Below are 22,181 nucleotides of genomic sequence, written 5' to 3'. Positions count from 1 at the left end.
ACCTCGTTTGGACTATTGCTCATGTTATTGGACTACCCCTCTTTTCAAGCCCTCTGGATATTGTTTGCCGATCAAAGACCTACGCTTGCCCTAGGATTACTCTTTGTCTTGCCTGTGCTATACCAGTTTGCTGATGTTTTGACCCTGCCTGTGTTTTGACCACGTCTTGGAATAAAGCTTGCAAATGGATTCTTTTCAGAAAATGAATACAGCAATATTTAACAGAAAGGGAAATAGGAAGAGTGCAGAGTTGGCTCTTCCATGTGATGATAACGAGGATGAGTTAGCCTTCAGTGACTGTAATGATAAGTGTGTGTGTGCATGTGTAAATGTGTCTGTATGTGTGGCAGATTTTGTATTTGTATTTATTCTGTCTGGAAATGATGGAAATTAAGACTGGATGCATACATTTCTAAAAGTAACGTGCATTTCGTGCAAAAGAAAAACAAACAAAAAAAAAAAAACAGTACTTTTTGGCCATTTTCCATTGTAGTTCACTGCCATATAGCAACGCTTTCCTACCCCCCCCCCCATTTTTCCCCTTCAAAAATATGTTTTTATTTGTATAATTGAAGCAATTTCATGTAATAAAAACTTATTTGAAAAAAAAAGTCATGGTTTCAATATTTCATAATGCATACCAGAGAGGGTTTTAATAACACTGGTCATTTATTCCATGCAATTGTATAAAAATATTTTTCCACACCAAGATTTATGGGCAAATATTGTAGACATTCCCAGTGAGGTATGCTGATCTCTAACATATCAAAATAATTTACTAAATAACTTGGAACCAAATTATTAAAAACGTTTCTGACCTAATTAAAAAAAATCTAAACCCTCTTAAACTTTCACAACTTAAATAAAAGCGTGAATAAACTTTTAACAGTATCATAAATTCTGTAATTCAGGCCTATCTTTCTTTCTCTGTGAAAAAATACTGTACAAAAAAATAGAAAGAAAAAAGACTCAATCAAATATATGAAATATAAATAGGAATCAATACTTTGATTTATGTAGGCTAGTAATCTTCATAATATCTAGCATGTCTCGGCTGTAGTGTCAGCCGAGACATGCTAGATATTTTAGAGATGCTAAAGGTGTTGCCTGTGTTCTGGGTGTCACTCATTTGATAACAAAGCTTAATTTTCATCAGCCTTTACTCTAGTCTTCAGTGTCACATTATCCAGAAAACAGTTATTTTAAATTACAGTAATATTTCAAAATATTACTGTTTTCAGTGTATGACTAGTGTATGAACCACAGTGAAGCTTGCCTCGAGAATAAACATTTCATATCACATTCCATTTTAACAAATGTGTTCATTAATTTATTGAAATCTTTGCATGCTTTAAGGGCATACATTCGTCTAGCAGGGGAATTAGGCCTTTGGGTGATTCTGCGTCCGGGGCCGTACATATGTGCCGAGTGGGATTTGGGTGGGTTGCCAAGGTTAGTGTCTCACCTGTTATGAAAATGTATATTTTTTTTAGTCTTTAATCTTAATAAAGCATATTTAAATAAAACATACATTATTTTATATATATTTTTCTAACCTTTTTTAATCAGCTGGCTGCTGCAGGATAAGAAAATGAAATTAAGAACGACCTACTCTGGTTTCACAAGTGCTGTGAACTCGTACTTTGATAAACTTATTCCAAGAGTCACACCCCTCCAGGTCAGATATGTGTTATTTTAGTTTTATTTTGTTTTAGTTTTTATTTGGTTGGTTTTGGTCTTGAATGTGTCTCCACTGCTCTCCCTGTAGTATAAGAATGGAGGCCCTATTATTGCTGTTCAAGTAGAGAATGAATATGGCTCATATGCAAAGGATGAGCAATACATGTCATTCAACAAAGAGGTATGGAATGAAATTAAATTATTATCATTTACTTTGCATTATGGTGAGCCAGTTCTTTTAAACCTACAGAGTTTGTTCTCAAAACCAACAGGCGTTACTGTCCCGGGGAATCTCAGAGCTTCTCCTCACATCAGACAACCATGATGGGTTGAATTGTGGAGGAGTAGATGGAGGTACAGTAGCTTTCATATATCCATTTATTTAGTGTCCCCACTGCTTGATAATAATGTGATACTATAATGTGATACTAAACTTAATTGTTTACTCTACTGATCAAAAATGTACTTACTTGATCAAAAATACAGTAATATTGTGAAATATTATTACAATTTAGAATAACTGTTTTCTAATTTAATATATTTTAAAATTTAATTTATTCTTAGCAGCCATTACTTCAGTCTTGAGTCACATCATTTTTCAGAAATTTGCATATATTGAAATTTTTAACATGCTGATTTGGTGCTCAGGAAACATTTCTTATTATTGGCAATGTTGAAAATAGTTGTGTAAAAGATTAGACATTTTTCTAGTATTCTTTGATCAATAGAAAGTATCACATTATTTGAAAAAATATTAATCTCAAAATTTTGAACGTTAGTGTAGGTAAGTAAAGTTCTTCTACCACAGATTATTTGATTGTCATCTCTTTTAAAAGTCTTGCAGACAGTGAACCTACAGAGATTGACGTCCGGTGATGTACAGCATTTAGCAGAATTGCAGGTCAGTAAAGAATATAGAATGTTTTCAAATGTGTCCTTATTTACAATTTTATATAACAATTTACTTTGTTAAATGACTGCAGTGTTGAAATGCCAACAGCTGTATTTTTAGCACAAATATCTACTAAATCTGCTATATATTCTGCAGCTCTTATACTGTACTTTCTGAAGATGAAGCATGATTAAGAAATATGGCTTAAAACAAGGAAATCCCTACTTGTTTGTAAAATGAACAATACATAAATGCAGCCTACAGAGATTTTAATTTTTTTGGGCTGCAGCCACAGAAGCCACTGATGGTGATGGAATATTGGTCTGGCTGGTTTGATGTCTGGGGGGAACCTCATCATGTTTTCAATGCACAAGGTAAATAATCTGCCTCATCATGCCTTGAGTGAGCTTGTAGCCATTGACACAGATGGACAGATAGAATTTGTATCTAAGCTTACTTTCTGCAAGAAACAATACCATAATATATGAATGTATGAAAAATCCATTTGCCTTGCATGATCCTTTTCCTCTTGTCAGTATATATTCTAATGTCTATTGATGTATTGTGTCCACATCTCTTCTGTTATGACAGAAATGATTTTTATAGTGCGAGAGCTTCTGGATCGTGGCATCTCCATCAATTTCTACATGTTTCATGGAGGAACCAACTTTGGATTCATGAACGGAGCAGTTGACTTGGGAACCTACAAACCACAGACGAGCAGCTACGGTTCAGTAGTTTTAATATTCATGACCACTGAGACAATGTATACTACCATTCAAAAGTTTGTAGTCACTGAGATTTTTTAGTTTGTTGAAGGAATTAAATTATTTTATTGAGAAAGGATGCATTTAATTGATTAAAAGTGACCATTATACATTTATAAATAATGTTTATAAATACAAAAGTTTAGTATTTCGACTAAATGCTGTTCTAGAGCTTTCTATTAATCGAAGAATCCTGACAACGTAATAAGCACCTATGTTTCATCGTTAATAATAATCAGAAATGTTTCTTTGGCATCAAATCAGCATATTAGAATGATTTCTGAAGGATCATGTGACACTGAAGACTGGAGTAATGATGCTGAAAATTCAGCTTTGCATCAGACGAAAGCATGACAAAATATATTAAAATAGAAAACAGTTGCTTTAATAATATCACTCATTGTGATCAAACAAATGCAGCATAAGAACATTAAAAAAAATCTTTCAGTGCCCAAAATTTTGAGCGGTAGTGTATGTGTGCTTTTACTCTTCAGGTGAGTTTAAAACTTGGCTCTTAAACATCGTCTCCTCTGCATCTCTCTTAGATTATGATGCTCCACTGACTGAAAGTGGTGATTATACAACCAAGTATCATCTCTTGAGGAACCTGCTGAGCACCTACAGCAGTATGTTTCTACATTGTTGTCCCTGATTACAGAATCTGATGTTTTAAAAATGCATTTTTGGAGCTGAAGCTCTCTGTAGCTCTGTGCTTGTCTCTTTATGTGTGTCTGTCTGTATTTATGACAGAAGAGCCGATATCAGAGCCGCCAGCTGTGCAGAGCAGAAGAACATATGAGCCGGTGGCGGTTACTCATTATATTTCACTATGGGAGAGTCTTCAGTGTGCAGAAACAGTAAGAACAATGTATCACAGTTCATGGTATAAGGAAGAAACTAAAAAGAGAAGAACACATTTCAAGAAATGTCCCCAACATGACTAAACCATTTATCCAATAGCTTTTCAGAGCTGATGATCCTGTCAGCATGGAGAGCCTTCCAGCAAACCACAACAATGGTCAGTCCTATGGATACACACTCTATCAGACTGACATTTATTCAGGTGGAGATCTCAACTCAAGGAACCATGTTCGTGACAGAGCTCTAGTAAGTCCATCAGTCTTGGCCTCCACAAAGGTTATTATGGATGACAATAAAGAACAAATTAAAGAGAGAATTCTAAATCTTTTTTTTTTTTTGAAGGTGTTTATTGACAGAGAACTCATTGGTGTTTTAGACTATAAAACACAGAAAGTTAAAATACCTCACAGTAAGGTAAGTATGATGCATTGTTGGTTTATTAAGGTTTTACATAAGGGTAATTAAACTAAACATGCCAAACAAAAACCTCAAACTAAAACAGATTTGAGTAGCTTGAAAACTACTTATTGCACAATAATAATACAATTAATTTGTTTTGTTTTTGAACACATTTTCTGTCTTTGATTTTCAACATTGTTTTTCCTGAACCAGTATTAATATAATCTTGTACTAATTAAATTTTATGATTAATTAGTGTGCATTTTCCTAATTTCTGTTCACAGAGTGAGAGGACCTTGAGTTTGCTTGTTGAAAACTGTGGACGAGTGAACTATGGTCCAACTCTTGACAACCAACAGAAAGGTGTAGTAACAGTGTAGTAAAAATGATCAAATATTGACAAGGTTTAATTGCATCTCACTATACTATAATAATAGATATGAGCAGGAGTATAGTGACCGTAACAGCATGCTCATTCATTTTTATTTGAATCCACGCAGGGCTTGTTGGTGATATAACTCTGGACAATGTACCTCTAAAAAAATTCACCATGCACTGTTTGGATATGAAGACCAGTTTCATAAACAGGTTCATTCTGAGCATTTTTTCCTATATTGTGTACCTGTAGTGCTATACTGGCCTGGGTAACTTCAGCTGCAGGAGATACTGGCGTAACTGGTTTATCTGGGATTTAAGAACTGGTGTTTTAAAAGCATAGGACAAAACTGAAAGGGATAATTCACCCAAAAATTAAAATACAATTTAATCGCCCTCGCCCATTGGAACAGATTTGGAGAAATTTTACATTACATAATTTACTCACCAACAAGGTCCTCTGTAGTGAATGGGTGCCGTCAGAATAAGAGTCCAAACAGCTGATAAAAACATCACAATAATCCACAAGGAATCCACACCACTCAAATCCATCAATTAATGTCTTGTGAAATGAAAAACTGTCTGTTTGTGAGAAACAAATCCACCATTTTAACTATAAACCATCGCTTTGGCCATAATCCATAACACTTCCTCCAGTGAAAAAGTCCATCCTCTGTTGTCCTCTCACATTAAAATCCACCCAAATGTTTTTTTCAGAACTGATTTGGACTGTTTTCACTTGTAAACAGTGCTTAATCATTTATAATCATATTTCTCTCCTGATTCAGATGAGACGACTTTATCACCGGAGAAAACAATATTATGGACAGAGGCCTTTTATTTTAGCTGGAAGCAACATTTTCAAGTTAAAAACATCTTATTGATGGATTTGTTAATTACAAACTCACAGTTTATGGATATGTTAAATGTGGATTATTGTGATGTTTATATCAGCCGATTGGACTCTCATTCTGACGGCACCCATTCACTGCAGAGGGATCCATTGGTGAGCAAGTGTGTTATGCTATATTTTTTCGAATGTGCTCTGATGAAGAAACAAACCCTCCATATTCCTTGAATCTCTCCATTTTTCTTAGACTGCTGTCTCAGAAATGGACGTCTGTCGGTACGAAGCCCACCTACCCTGCGTTTTTCAGAGGATCCCTGGTAGTGGATCAGCCCACAGATACTTTTGTGAAGCTGCCAGTGAGTATTCAGCAAATTTCTACACCGTTTTATTCCTCACATTTGCTTTTCATCCTTGACTGACATGTTTGCTCATAGCCTTAGAACACATTAGACACAGTTGTTCTGTATTGTTGTCAGAATTGGAGTAAAGGAGTGGTTTTTGTGAACGGGCAAAATCTTGGACGCCACTGGTCGGTTGGTCCTCAGAAAACCCTCTATCTTCCTGGTCCCTGGCTCAGAAGTGGAGATAATGAGGTGAATGACTGCATTTGACTGTGGTGAAGTATGACAAAAGCCGTCATTGATGTTTAAACTGGTTCTAGACTATTTATTCTGTATTAATCAATACAAATTCTGTCTTTCTTTTAATCCTTTCTTTTTGTCTTCCTTTCGATGTTTTAGATTGTTGTTTTTGAGGAACTCAAAGCTGCGGAAACGATCCATTTTTCTGAAAATCTAGAATACGGCAAGACAGTGGAAGTATCTACACAACTGTTTTGCACCCTCGTATGAAACACACCTGCAGCTTTACAATGAAATCTCAGCCTTACCTCCATCAAAACAGAGCTGAACTTGTACTTAAAGCAAGACATGACAAGTGAAGAGTACCGATTTAGCAATAGACTTCAACATTTGATTAATCATATCAAATTAAGACAGCTGTTTTGTATTCCAGGTTTTCTGAACTATGTTAGGATAAAATTTGTTGATTAAATATGTACTAATCTGCAAACATTTCCAGAACAGTAGTCTTAACACTGGATAAAGCCAGATTTAGGATCTCTTTCAATCATCCTATACATCAGAAAATACTGTCAAAAGCAAGAAAAAAGGCACTTTCAAATTACCTTGAACTTTGTCATCAAAGTTCAACATCAACAGTTTTTACAGAGTTTTTGCCCATAAAATGTTATATTTAAAGAGGAGAATGGCTCCGTTCAGGAGAAAAACATCATAGCCTTTAAACATAGTATTATAATTTTAATTAAAACTACAGGCAGAGTAAGGAAAAATCTGTAATAAATTATTGTATTTTAGATGTTTTCTTTCCATTAGATTGATAGAAGACGTTATGGAAGCAAGCTATCCAAAAATTAAAGAAACAAAAACTTGACCATTGCATGTAAAAAAAAGATTTTGCTTGTAGTGTCTTGTCTTGTCTATTCCACATGTACCAGCTGTATTAATTGTAACTAATCATGGATCATATAAATGAGCACAACATATATTATTTGCAACTTGATTCTCTAAAATAAAAGAACATGCTGGACATAATACACTGCCATAAGGATGTTGATTTGCTTGGTCAGATCACTGTTAACTGTTGTAAGACAACAGTCAGAGACACATTCTGCTACTGATGCTGGTATGCGGTATGACTGAGGAGAACTGTTCTTTTCGCAGATGATTATGGAAGTGTGCTTGTATTTAATCCGTTTATGTAATCTGTCACAGATCTGCCAGGCTCTGTCACTAGCCAATCACAACACACTCCCTCACCTGAATACTGATCACACGCACCTGCACATCATCATGTCACTCATCAGTCACGCCATAAAGACACGCACCTCCAAACACTCAGTGTCTGGTCTCGTTCACGTAAAGAGGACTGCTATAGCTATCACAGCTCTATGCGGTCCACGTCCCTCCTGGTCCACGTCCCTCCTGGTCTACGTCCCTCCAGTGTTTCCTCCCGAGTGTGTTCTCCGACGTTCTCCAGTCAGTCTGCTCCTGTGTTCCTTCAAAGTCTGCCATCCGTGTGAGGTGTGTCTCCTCCAGTTCCCCGCATTCTGTCAAAGGAAGATCAAACGCACATCAAACGCACTCAAACCTCTACAAATGATTCAGAATGCAGCGGCACGACTGATCTTCAACGAGCCCAAAAGAGCGCATGTTACACCTCTCTTCATCTCCTTGCACTGGCTACCAGTGGCAGCTCGCATCCAGTTCAAGTCACTGATGCTTGCGTACAGATCTACCACAGGCTCTGCACCCTCCTACTTCCACTCACTATTACGAACCTACATCCCCTCCAGAAGTTTGAGATCTGCTAGTGAGCGACGCCTTGTGGTACCATCACAGAGAGGCTCAAAATCACTCTCCAGAACATTCTCGTTCACCATTCCTGGCTGGTGGAATAATCTTCCCACCCCTATCCGGAACGCCGGATCTCTGGCAACCTTCAAGCAACAACTGAAAACTCATCTCTTTCGGCAGTACTTGACTTCATCCTAAACTCAAAAAAAAAACCTACTAGCCTCCACCTACTAGCTTGTACTTATTTGAACAATGACTGAGACTTGGTGTTACGAGCACTTCCTCTGTCTGACTGCCTCTTCAAGATGAATCGCTCTTTGTATTCCCCAATTGTAAGTCGCTTTGGATAAAAGCGTCTGCCAAATGACTAAATGTAAATGTGGAAGATTGTCAAGTTAACGTTTCTTCAGATCACCGAAGACCTCCAAGTTCACCACTTACCTGATTCACTCATCGCAGCTCACCTGTTTGACAATAAACCCCAGTTTATTTATCCATCTCTCTGTCCGCGTCCTTCTGTAATAATCAAATGTTTTCATGATTAAGAGGGGGCAGTGAAGGATCTAAGGGTTCTTAACCTGTGTGTGTTGCTTTGAGAGAGCAACCATACATTTGTGCTTTTCTTTTTTTTACTCATTTATTCCTCCTTCATTGATAATCATTTAATCATATATTCGTTTCTAATAATAATTTTAACTATATATATTAACCATATCATTGATTTATTTACTGATCAGTCATTTATATATTTTTTCCATTGTTTAGTCTTATGGTTGTGTGGTTTTACGAGATATTTGTCTTCACAAGTAAAGAGACCGTCTCCATTACAAGGTTTTTAATGTCTCAGGCTGTTTTTGAGAAGCATTTCCGTTGCTTGTGGTATAATAACACTTATTGGATTTGTGCCTGTCAGATGAAGTATTGAAATATGCACAACTAAGATTATTTAATAAACTGATCCTTTTTATCATCATTACTTCGTCTCCTGCTTCTGTCCTTCTTTGGCTGATACTAGACTGTTAATAGTACTGTTAACACAACTTTGCTGACTAGTTGTTCTGTTACCAGACAAAACAGATATTTTCTGACAGGAGCTTATGTCTGGCCTGGAGGCATGATCTAAAAATACCTTATGATTAACTTATGTTTAACAACCTTATTTTGAATACCGAAAGTAGTTGTTCAAAAAGTCTTATAAATATCAAATATAATTTTTCCTGACAAAGTAAAAGTTCACTTAAATGGGCGTTTTGCTGACATTTTACATGTTTACACTAAACAGCATGTTTCAGTGGCTGTCTGTTTCTATGAACTATGAAAATTAAAAAGGTCCTGTTAAAACATTTTCATTTATTAATTTATTACTTTTATCAGTTATTTTGTTCGAACAGTATTAGAGCAAACGCCATACGGTGTCACCTACATCGATTGTGTTAAATTTAAATAAATAAAATAAAATGTATGCCTGCGTAACAACAACAAAACACTCTTCAATAATAATAAAAATAAAAATTAATTATTAACACTAGCCATACATTTTCTGGTGGTGGTTTCTAGAGTAACAGGACGTTTCAGCCTCCGATTGGATGACTGCGCTGTCAATCACGTTACGCCGCAGCTTGCTATTCTCAAAGTGAATCACCTGAGAGCGCTGAATAGCGTACAGACAATTACGCAAATAGCGGAAGAGTTGTTCCGCCTACTGCGTAGCGCTCGCGGTCCATTCACTGCTTTCTGTTTGTGTTCCGGAGCGACGCCTTCATCGGCCTCAGCAGCAGCTGCAGCAGGGGAGGAAGAGCTGGCAGGTACAGTGTTGTCTGACCTTAACCAGGCCATAAAAATATCAACAATGACAGCGTGTTTAATACTGACCGCCGTCTCGCCATTTGTCCAACTTTGAACCCTACGACATTGTTAGCGGCTTGCTTATTTCCTTCTTTTGCTGGACAGGTTTCTGACAGGACAGGTGGACATTAGCTCCTAATCCACCAACCCTCATTAGTGATGGACATTTCTGTGGTTTTGGGCTGCTCTCTGGGTGCTGCCCTTGGGGGTGTGATCCTTGCATCCTATAAACTAGGCTTACTTTACCAGCTATTTCATAAGGTATGAAACATTGTAAAAAATCTGCATTGATTAGAATATATAAACTTCTCACAACATAGTTTGACATCCATCCATCTAGTAGTGACTAGTAGAATAATAAACCATGCATGTTTAATAACTATAGAAGAATAGTAAACTATCAGGTGAAGAAGCACAGTTTTGCACGAGTATGTGTGCCAGGTGTAACGTTACATATGTTTTAACAACAACAACAGCAGGAGTTGGTTTTTGTTTTTTTCAACAAAACAAAAGGTGCTGTAATGCTCTAATAACAGGCCAGACTCCAACGCCAAACAATTTGTCACCTATTAAGCATTTGTATCGTAATGCCAGAGATTGATATAACAGTATATGTTTGGTAAAAACCATAAAACCGGTAATGAGTGTCTCTACACAAACAGGAGCACAGTGAGATTAGTCTGACGTTACATTTTATTACGGCATGAAATTATAATTCACCTATTTTCTAAATGCATGCATGTTTAATCAAAATATCATAACTGAACCTTCCGGTGAAAAAGACAGACTTCTTTCTGGTGATGTTTGCTGGACTTTTTCATGCATTTAGTCACTTAAACCTGCTCCTGCAAGCTCATGTTCATCTACCTTCACTTTTGATTGCAGCGCGTGCATCTTAACATCCAATCAACAAACAAATTATAGAAACAAGTCCCTGCTTTTTTCTTTTCGTCTTATAATCTGTCACTCTTGGATGCTTTGAAAAAATGGTGCATACAGAAGTTTTGCTGAGAAATTGGTTGCAAATTTCACAAATATTTTCAAAAATATTGAGCAAGTAAATTGAACTGAATGTGAAACTTGGAAGTAGAAAGACTACAATAGTATTCCAATAATCTTTATTTACAACTTTTTTCCCCAGTGTGCATGTAACAATATGAATGGAAATATCTGTTTCTAGATCCGTTTCATTGCAGCTTTAATGTTCATCATTCCCAGACAGAAAGACAGAGCCCTCGACACGGAGGAGAGAGCGTGGCTGAGGTTTTGCGAGCTCATGGGGTCAAATTTGTCTTTACGTTGGTGGGAGGACACATCTCACCCATCCTGGTGGCCTGTGAGAAACTGGGCATCCGCATTGTTGACACACGCCACGAGGCCACCGCTGTGTTTGCTGCCGATGCCGTAGCAAGACTTTCTGGTAACTGAATCAAAAACAGAAAACAGATGCATCATGTTAGATGTAGGAGAAGCTGATAATCTTTAATTTTACTGATACAGGTACAGTGGGTGTGGCTGCGGTGACGGCGGGGCCGGGGCTGACGAACACAGTGACTGCGGTGAAGAACGCTCAAATGGCCGAATCACCGCTGCTTCTGATTGGTGGTGCTGCTGCTACTCTCTTACAGGTCAGGAAGTGCCTTATAGTCTGAGTCACGTGCTGTTCATGCGCATGTCACCTGCATATTTTTTCTGCTCCGGTTAGCTTCTGTCTCTATAACTGCCTTATCTTTTCTTCATATTTCTTTCTATCTGTTTCTTGTGTAAACATTGGATTTTATCTCAACTCCAGAGTGATTCTCAGGGAACTAGCAAGGATTTAATTTTATTTTTTTTTCAATTTTGTCATCATTTATTCACCCTCATGTCGTTACAAACCTGTGTGGCTGTTTGGCAACCAAACAAGTTTGTCTTCCATTGTCTGGAGACAGCCAAATGTCACACACAATGAAAAATATGTTTGAACTTTGGTCTTATGAAGTTGTTGCTGCACTGCACTGCATCTACTAATGGCCTTTTCACACAAAGAACGATAAATTAATGATGCTTACTCTATAACAATAACTACATTAGCATCCACAACAACACACCATAATGTTTTGTTTATTATAAGCATGCACTGCAGTTATGTTGTCTGCTGCATTAAATGCTGAAGCTCTTTAAGATTGGGTGGATTCCGATTGGCTGAAAACAAAATTGTTCTGAAAGTGATTCAACAACATTGTTGTCATTTGATATAGCTGTGGTGTGGATTTGCAGACTGTTATAAAACAGAACACTTATACAACTTTATAGTTATTTTCATTCTTGGTTTGAACAGGCTTTTAATCGGTTGAATTTCAGTTAATTAATTGTTGGTTGTCACCGGCATCGAGTTGTCATTAATATTTTGGTTTCTTTGCAGGGAAGAGGTGCACTACAGGATATTGACCAAATGTCCCTCTTCAAGCCTCTCTGTAAGTTCTGTGCATCAGTGAGGACCGTGAGAGAAATTGTTCCCACAGTCAGAAAAGCCTTGGCCATCGCACAGTCTGGCACACCAGGTACAGCGGCCCTGAAATGTACTCATACCTGCAAACTTGTAAGAATTACAGAACCTCAGACACTTTGAACTTCTGAGATGGACAACACACACACACACACACACACACACACACACAGTGTATTAACATACAGACATCTGTTTCCACATCCCACTGAGAGAAAATGTGGGAAAACGCCTCTCTCACATTTGCATCAGTTCCTTTTCATCCCCTTCCTTCCCCTCACCCCTCCTTCCCTTCACTCAACTCACTCAGAATGGTCAATAGTAGAATATAATGTTGGTCTTGGGCTGGGTACTTAAGGAAATCTTGCAAGAAGATCAGGGCCTTCTGTAGCCAGAATGTCCACACACTTCATACTATGTATTTCTCTAAAAGTTAGGTATGCATCTTACTCTTAGATTCATCTTTGAGAATTTGATGTTTTGTATTGATATGATTTGATATCTTTGAATTGGCTATGTAACTGACATAATACATATTTACCTGACTGGTAATAAATTATTACATTTGATTTTATTCTGACTTACTCTGAAATTAAGTGGAGACGTATGTTTCCGCAAATCTTCATCCAGAGTTAAGTGCATACTAGATCTCAGGTTAGATGGAGCATGGGGCACATCAGGTGAGATTCTAGATTTCTGACTAACTGCTTGACTTTAGTTAAGTTGTACTCCGTTGCGTTAACTATGGGGGGCTAGTTATAATACTGGTCATAACTGCTGGTTACTGTTTCAGTTTTAATTAAGTTGTATGTAGTTATACTAACTATTGGGGGCTAGGTGTATGATACTAGCATAACCTCTGATTATTGTCTGAGCTTTATTCAAGTTGTACGTGGTTATGTAACTATCGGGGGCTAGACAAATAGTACTAGCATAACCTCTGATTATTGTCTGAGCTTTAACTAAGTTGTACATAGGTAACTGTATGGGGCAAAACAGAACTACTATTTAAAGAATGGTAAGCATGAGTGACATATTAAATAGTATTAGCCATAACCTCTGACTAATGATGACTGGTGAGTTTGTGATTATGGGGTACACGTACATCACCCTGAGCAACACAGATTCCTAATGAATGAGTAAATATAAAGGAAGAGTTAAATAGAATAATCAAATGTCAGAATAATAATAATAATAATTAGAAATGAACAAACAACCAATTTGCATTTCAACCTAATTTCGAGGTCATAAACAAATTGAGTCAGATTAAATAATAAAATGGAGTCAGCTTCGAATTTAACTTTAATAACTTTGCGCGCTGAAAAGACCGAACACGCAAGAAAACTTCATCCACCATTGGATACCACCTTTGGGCCAAATGCCAAATGATTTTCAGTGAAAATCGCCATTCTGACTTTGAAATATTCCATTAATGTGATTTGTGCAAATCTGAGGACTTTTTATTTTGGGTGAGTGGCTTTATATGAACGTCTCTGAGGTAAACTAACTCTGCATGCTGAAATTTTTAAAGGGGACATTGGATGCAAAATTCACTTTTACGTGGTGTTTGCATATAAATGTGTCTTAGCAGTGAGTGGACACAACCACCCTACAATGAAAAAAAAAATCTATCCACTCCTTTTTAATCCCCAAAAAACCTAAACACTCAATTACCAGGCTGTTTTGATTTTCTAAGCAGTATGACGTCATTCTGTTCAGGCCCCGTCCACGACCGCTGACTGTCCTGTATTAGCATATTTCCGCCCTCAGCCAGTCGTATGCTGTCCAACATTTTCTCACCGCTGTAACAACAACAGAAAAGTTTCCACTGCTGATTCCATTCATTTAAAAGAAGATCTGAAGAGTGTTAATAGGTATTATTTGTATTATTAGACACAAAATATGTAATAATACAAATACTTATAAGATTATGTAATATATTTTATTTGAATAATTACTTTATTTGATCTTTCACTGAGCAAATTTTATTTATGAATTATGTAATTCTAATGTTCTATGAGCATAATTCTACAATATTTCTTTGATTCACAGGCCCAGTGTTTATAGAGTTTCCCATAGACACGCTGTACCCTTACCATGTGGTGGAAAAAGAGTTTGCCCCTAAAAATACTCCCAAAGGCCTGATGGGGAAAGTCATTGCATGGTATAAACATTTCTCCCTATTTGCATACTATTATTCCTGCACATGATCTTGTTATTAAATGACAAGCAGTGTTTTTTAATAACCGCCTTTAGCATGACTGAAACAATTGCCGTTCTTGTCATCACATAGGTATCTCTGGAATCATTTATCAAACTTGTTTGCTGGAGCTTGGGAGACGCGTGATCTGTCCCCACTTCCTGTTTACATCCCACAGGCCACAGAGGATGAGGTGAAACTTGCCTACCCTGTTGTGGCATATATTTTATTGGAAGTTAGACTGTAGATGCAACTGATCATGATAACGCTAATGTTACAAGATTCTATTATCATCATCCAGTCTCAGTATATGACACATTACATAAACGACGCCAGTTGCATACACTTCCTCTATGTGAAGACAGTGTCATAAGAACTAGTTTGACCAACTAGCAGTTAATCAAGTGGTAATCACTCTTATGAAGTCTAACTTCCCAGTGACCACCTTTAAGGAAACATGTTTTAAAGAAGAAAAAAAAATAGATGACTAGCTTGTAAGACTAGTCTAAACCTTTATGCAACCACCCCAGGAAAGAAAGCTCAAAGATGAAGGAGAAATGTTGAAATGTTGACTTTTGCCCCAAATACAGAAGATAAGATCACATTGCACTTTGAGTGGCTCTTAACCTTTTGCTCTTTCCAGGTCCAAAGGTGTGTGGAATTGGTGAGCAGAGCCAAGAAACCTGTCATACTGTTAGGCAGTCAGGCAACATTGCCCCCTACACCAGCGGATGATGTCAGGTAAATGAGTAGCTGTTCATTGAACTGTTCAGGGGTTGTCTTTTCAGGTCTGTAAATCTCTGACCTTTGGGTCACCAGTCCAGATTTACCCACTACAACACTTCCTGTAAATTAATGCTGACATATGAATTCATACATTGCCAGTCAAAAATGTGGACGCACCTGCTCAAAGACATAATCCCCCGGTTTCACAGACAAGGCTTAAGCTAGTCCCAGACTAAAATGCATGTTTGAGCTGTCTCAACTGAAAATATCTTGCTCTGACATATCTTAAAATATATCAGTGTCATTGTTCTGTGTCAAGATGCACACCTTAATGTTTTCTTCTAAGGCATTTTTGTAAAAGTTGCTTAAATATCTTAATTTAAGGCCTATGCCAAGTCCTGGCTTAAGCTAAACTCCGTTTGTGGAATCGGGCCAATAAGTATGAGATAGCACTTAAGTATGCAAATTATGTAGTGAAAAAAACAATACCATCTTATATTTTGCCTTTAGTGTCACAATACTTGTGTAGATTTATGAAATGCATCCTGGGATGCTGTAAAACAGTATTGAAAAATGTTATGTATGGTGACTTTCCACTCTCTAAATCATCCATTTAAAATGATTAAATATTATTTATGTACTACAAATGGCATTTCAGTACAAACATTTAGATCAGAAGGATTTCTAAGATCCTAAGAAATGTAAATTAAGTATGTGTGTACAGACTTTTGACTTTTGGCACTGTATATATAGATTACATTGATCAAAAATGCATTTGGTTTCAAGTCCAAAACAACAACCAGTGATTTACATGATTGATCATAAACACCCATAACACATGCAAGTCAATTTTTTTCCTATGCCTCTTTTACAGAAAGGCCTTAGAATCTTTAGGCATTCCCTGCTTCCTGGGTGGAATGTCCCGAGGGATGCTGGGAAAGAACAGTCCACTGCACATTAGACAAAACAGGAGAGATGCTTTAAAAGATGCTGACCTCGTGCTGTTGGCAGGTGGGAAACATCGTCACCTACTGAACAGTTGGAATATGTGCAGAAATATTTTCCATCTCAGTGAATTTTAAAATTGTGATTCCATGCCTGGAAAAGTCAGTTTCATACATACACAAGTCAGGGAATTCTTTATAGAAAAAGTAATTTTGTGAGAAGTAGGAAAGTGTAGGAACCCTTGGGTTTATAGTTAGTCCTTGTTCCTGAATGTGTTTGTTTTGTTGCATAGGAACGGTGTGTGATTTCAGACTGAGTTACGGAAGAGTGCTGAACAGACGGAGCAAAATCATCGCTGTCAACAGAGACAGGAGTCAGCTACTAAAGAACTCAGACATGTTCTGGAAGCCAACAGTGGCCATTCAAGGTGAACAGCTGCATTTTACTTTTACATAACATATAATTATAGGACAGTTTATATATATTATATATAAATGTAGCACACACACACACACATACATATATATTTTTTCTTATAATATAACTATAACATCAAGTAATAGTAGTATTATTAAATAAGCAGAAATGAATCAGTGAGCTAATTCCCTAGAATGAAACTTTAAATATATACCATGTGTGCTGGTATGTTATGTGACAAGGTTTCCTTTCCTAACTTATTCAGGTGATGCTGGTTCTTTCCTCCTGCGTCTCTCGAAAGCCCTGAAGGGACACGGATGTTCAGAGGAATGGCCTAGGAGCCTGAAAGAGGGAGATGCCATTAAAGAGAAAGCTAACAGGTGATCTTATCTCAGCTGCTTGGATTCATTGTCTCTGGAGAATCAGGCCTGCAATACATGGCCAAAAACATATGGACAACCAAACAGTTGGCAGTGCTCCCTCCTGCTAATTGGAAGGGGTGTCTGTCCATATACATTTGGCTATGTTTGATGTTGTCCACCAGTATAGTTTCTCATTATGCCAGTTTTTGCCCTCAGATCAAAAGCAGATGACAAGACAGAGAGGCATTTGAACCCTCTGAGTGTTTTGCATCGTGTGGATGAGCTCTTGGCTGAGGACAGCATCATAGTGGCTGATGGGGGTGATTTTGTCGGCAGCGCTGCTTATATCATGAGACCCCGGGGCCCGCTCCGCTGGCTGGACCCAGGTTAGAAGCAGAGCTGTCACAGTTATTGCATTTGTGATTCCATAGGATTATCCTCCATTATGTCTGAATCTGTAGATTCTTATGCAAGTTAAGATCAAGCTTTTTTGAATTTACATAACAGCACTTGTAAACGTCATTACAAACTTTTTATCCATTTAAAACAACATATCCATATATACTGAAATAATTTTTAATACATTCGTCTTTGGTCCTGACAAGCAACATCATTTTCTTAACTGGGTTAATAACATGTATTATGGCAAAAACATTGAAAGCATAAAAGAGCTGTGGCAGCAGATTCATAATCCATAATTTTAACATTTTATTGAAATAACATGCTTGTTTTTGATGCATTTTTAATTTTCAAAGTGTTGTTATATTTTTGTTCATTTCTTGGAAGTTATGTTCAGTTTTGATACAAATCTAATTCCATAATAATCTCCAGATCTGTTTTGTCAAATCCACTCATGTTCATAATGAATTGTCTTCTCTTTGCACCAGGGGCCTTTGGGACTCTGGGTGTTGGAGGAGGTTTTGCTCTGGGAGCAAAGCTTTGTCGACCAGAGTCTGAGGTAAGATTTTAAATCAAATATGTTTTCTCTTGTTAAAAATCATGTTTTACTTATGCACAATACAGCCTTAATCACATTGTAAAGGAGCATGTGAACACAGCCAATATCTTGTTTACAGGTATGGATCGTTTACGGCGATGGTTCACTCGGATATAGCGTGGCTGAATTTGATACCTTCACGCGTCACAAGGTACCAGCCATTACACATGTAACAAGCACTTACATCACTGACTTTTACAGAATCAAGTTCAGAATGTATGAGTGTGCATTTTTACACAACACACATTTACAACATTTCTAATCTCTTAAAGGGAAAGTTCTCCCAAGTTCATCAAGACAGCATTATTCATTATATAAAGTGATTAATTCTCTTTAGAAGACTGGAATTAAATTGATCGATTCATATGGATTATATTTACATTAACTGAGTTCCAAATGACACACTATACACTTATGCACTATGTACTCAACCATGTAGTGTATGAATTATATAAGGTTATTTTGTCATTCATAAATGTGACCAAGGACCACAAAACCAGGGTCAATTGTTACATTGAGATGTATGCATCATAAGCTGTATAAATAAGCTTTCCATTGATGTATGGTTTGTTATGATAGGACAATATTTGGCCGAGATGCAACTAATTGAATATCTGCAATCTGAGGGTGCAAAAAAATCTAAATATTGAGAAAATTGCCTTTAAATCTGTCCAAATGAAGTTCTTAGCAATGCATATTACTAATCAAAAATTAAGTTTTAATATATTTACAGTAGTAAATTTACAAAATATCTTAATGGAACATGATCTTTACTTAATATCCTAATGATTTTTGGCATAAAAGAAAAAGATAAATTTGACCCATACAATGTATTTTTGGCTATTGCTACAAATATACCCCAGCAACTTAAGACTGGTTTTGTGGTCCAGGGTCACAAATGGGGTCTGAAAGCCCCTCCCCCTTTGCTATGTAATTAAAGCTGCAACAGTTGAGTGCATGAAGTGTTCAACATTCCACACTTCATTTTTTTTGGTTAAGTGCATTGTCCGGGTATTTAAACTGCACTTTTTCTTTTTGGAATTGTCAGTGTGAACGCACTACTTGCTCCATTTATACTACAAAATGTCATAGAATAGTGCATATGCATGCGATTGGGGACACACCTGGTGTCTTTACGAACTTTTGAAGCTTGAAAATTTTAGTAGAATGGATTAAAAATGAAAAATTGTACACTTGCCCTATAGACCTCCACTGTAAGCTCACAACTATCAACACTACTTAGTTTTAACCAACTTGGAATATTTAACCTGGAATATTCCTTCAAAAACATCCTTGCTGTGGCTTCTCTTGCTTTTCTCTTGAAAATGCCTTACGACTGCCTTGTCGTCTCATGTCAGACCCCAGTGATCGCTCTGGTGGGAAATGATGCGTGCTGGAGTCAGATCTCCAGGGAACAAGTGCCTATGCTCGGGAGCAACGTAGCCTGTGGTCTTGCCTTTACAGGTGAGAGGCTTTGGTGCAATCATTAAATTCTTTTTTGCTGCATTTGTTTGAATGTCAATGCTATGCAGTAAAACTTTGTTTTATGGTCCACAAAAGTGTTTAATGTAACGATTAAGCTCTTTTCCGAAGGGATGTACTGTATTTTAATCAATCATAGTGAGGAGTTACTTCACATGCTGCTCCGTTCCACCTCTTTCTTGCAGATTACCATATTGTAGCCGATGGTTACGGGGGCAAAGGTTACCTGATTGGCCGAGAGGATGAGTCGGAGCTTGATGACATCATTAAAAAGGCACAAAAGGAGTGTGGCGAGGGAAAAGCCGTTCTGCTGAACGTTCTGATTGGAAAAAGTAACTTTAGGGAAGGTTCTATCTCAGTTTAAAGAGAAACACTGTGCACCATCATGCCTAGATACCCAAAGTCTTTCTTGTGTTGTCATGCACAAAATATACTATAGGACGCACCCTTTACTAAGTTATATGGATTCAGATGATTTTTGAAAAGAGATCAAAGCAACAACATATCGGATGCTCTTCTGTTATACTGTGATTAATACAATGTTCGTAAAACTCTCAAGAACATGTCTCGCTCATAGTTCATCCCATCATCCCAAGACCAAAATAAGTAAATGATAAAATGTTTAAAGAAAATTAAGCCTGTGTTTACTGTCATTAAGATCCTTTCAAAAAAAAAAATTTTTCTTCTGAAATGTGAGCTTGGACTTTTTTGGGGGAAGTTTTTGGAAATACTTTTTAATTTAGCTGAAAAGGAGCAAGCACAGTGCCTTCACTCTATATAGCATTTTGTAAAATACTTTAAAAATCTGAAAATTATTCAAGTGTGATGATCCAGTAAATTTTGATTGCAATATTATTTTTGAAGCACGCTTTAAGAATATATGACTTTATTTACCTAATAATAATGCATTGAAAGACTTGTCAATACAGTTGAGTGCCTGTGATTACTGAATGTTAAACTGATCTTGTTCAGAAAATCAGAAATTTACTAGAAATCATTTTATTACAAATCAGTTATTTTGGACACTAATATTTCACTAATTAATGAATCAAATGGGTCTATGTTTGTATATCTAGAAATATCAGTCTAAACCAAAGTAATATCCTAGCAAATACTGCAGTATCAGACCTGGATATACCATAATGCCTCTCCTCGGTTTGTGATTGATCACTTCAGCATCCCCCACAAAATGAGCATTTGAATATGGCTATCAACATTTGTTGATGTAATAAAATCTTTAAAGAACAGTCATACAGTTGTTTGTTTTTTCCCTCAAGACATGAACCACTAGATGTCAGCCTCTGTCAGACAACTCTACTACTAACCCATGAAGCGTCATTCATCAGCTAGTAGTACATACTATATTAAATAAATTATGAAGAATTTGGGAAGAAATCTTTCAATTTGTGACCCTGGACCACAAAACCAGTCTTAAGTCGCTGGGGTATATTTGGAGTAATAGTCAAAAACACATTGTATGGGTCAAAATTATAGATTTTTCTTTTATGCCAAAAATCATTAGGATATTAAGAGGATAAAGATCATGTTCAATGAAGATATTTAGTAAATTTCTTACCCTAAATATATCAAAACTTAATTTCTGATTAGTAATATGCATTGCTAAGAACTTCATTTGGACAACTTTAAAGGAGATTTTCTCAACATTTCGATTTTTTTGCACCCTCAGATTCCATATTTTCAAATAGTTGCATCTCAGCCAAATATTGTCTGATCCTAACAAACCATACATCCATGGAAAGCGCATTTATTAAATCTCTAAATTGACAGACTGGTTTTGTGGTCCAGGGTCACATATAATAATCTTACCTCCAAATAGTAACAAATAATAATAATAATAATTTCTAAAGTCATCACTGTTGCATCTGCTGATTTATAAAGATAAACACCATGGCTTGTTGGATCACTGAATCCTTATACAGTTTCCTGTTTAATTTATGTTGATTTTCATGTGCAGTCAGTGAGAAGCAATCAAATACTTGGCCAGTGGGTGAAAAGAGAGGACTAGAGGAAGAAAGTACTGAAAAGTAAGGATGCTCTCATGTCTCTACGCAAGAGGCTATAAAACAACTTAAAGCTACATTAACCACAGGCACATCATGACCGGTCCAAAATAGAGCGTGCCATGCTATTAACCCATTAACTTTTTTATTGTAGGCAGCATTTGAATGGGAACATATCCTACTTTCACTGACACTCAACCGCTATAAAAGGAGCAACTTACAGAGCTCTTTCTTCAGCCATCTGCCATTGAGTTACCTGTTTGCCAATGCTGTAAATTATTATATTTTATTATTTATAAAAATATTTTTTTAATGAAGTTCTAAGCAGATTTTTTACCAAAAGGACAGAACATTAAACACTATTTATCCAATATTATCTAATATATATACAACAGTCATATTTCTTCTATTATCAACATAAGTAGCTCACTATTTTGTCAACTAAGTTACTAATACAACACCCCCATGTAACTGAGCAATAGTTTGTCCCAAAACCATG

General features: G+C 36.7%; 2 protein-coding genes across 2 annotated transcripts; both read left to right on the top strand.

The window, feature by feature from the left end:
- Positions 1 to 202: 202 nt before the first annotated feature.
- LOC306842631 (beta-galactosidase-1-like protein 2) lies at positions 203 to 6,675 on the top strand (the record flags this gene model as incomplete). Its single annotated transcript, XM_079373592.1, has 17 exons — positions 203 to 309; positions 1,357 to 1,452; positions 1,570 to 1,678; positions 1,769 to 1,861; positions 1,953 to 2,034; positions 2,517 to 2,581; positions 2,862 to 2,946; positions 3,164 to 3,301; positions 3,885 to 3,965; positions 4,090 to 4,196; positions 4,300 to 4,446; positions 4,543 to 4,614; positions 4,884 to 4,962; positions 5,100 to 5,187; positions 6,072 to 6,180; positions 6,301 to 6,417; positions 6,565 to 6,675. 17 exons carry the CDS (start codon positions 203 to 205, stop codon positions 6,673 to 6,675), a joined length of 1,686 nt encoding a protein of 561 aa, XP_079229718.1.
- A 3,250-nt stretch (positions 6,676 to 9,925) lies between these two features.
- On the top strand, positions 9,926 to 20,912 carry LOC306842681 (2-hydroxyacyl-CoA lyase 2-like). The gene is made up of 16 exons (XM_079373684.1): positions 9,926 to 10,004; positions 10,150 to 10,305; positions 11,263 to 11,464; positions 11,545 to 11,672; positions 12,449 to 12,587; positions 14,585 to 14,696; positions 14,826 to 14,925; positions 15,376 to 15,473; positions 16,333 to 16,469; positions 16,696 to 16,830; positions 17,086 to 17,200; positions 17,399 to 17,568; positions 18,070 to 18,140; positions 18,259 to 18,330; positions 19,538 to 19,643; positions 19,847 to 20,912. Exons 2-16 carry the CDS (start codon positions 10,204 to 10,206, stop codon positions 20,023 to 20,025), a joined length of 1,866 nt encoding a protein of 621 aa, XP_079229810.1. The 5' UTR covers positions 9,926 to 10,004; positions 10,150 to 10,203; the 3' UTR covers positions 20,026 to 20,912.
- The last annotated feature ends 1,269 nt before the right edge of the window (positions 20,913 to 22,181 follow it).

The sequence above is a fragment of the Barbus barbus genome (genome assembly GCF_936440315.1).
Source record: "Barbus barbus genome assembly, chromosome: 23".
Classification (NCBI taxonomy): domain Eukaryota; kingdom Metazoa; phylum Chordata; class Actinopteri; order Cypriniformes; family Cyprinidae; genus Barbus; species Barbus barbus.
This window is presented reverse-complemented; position numbering and strand designations above follow the sequence as displayed.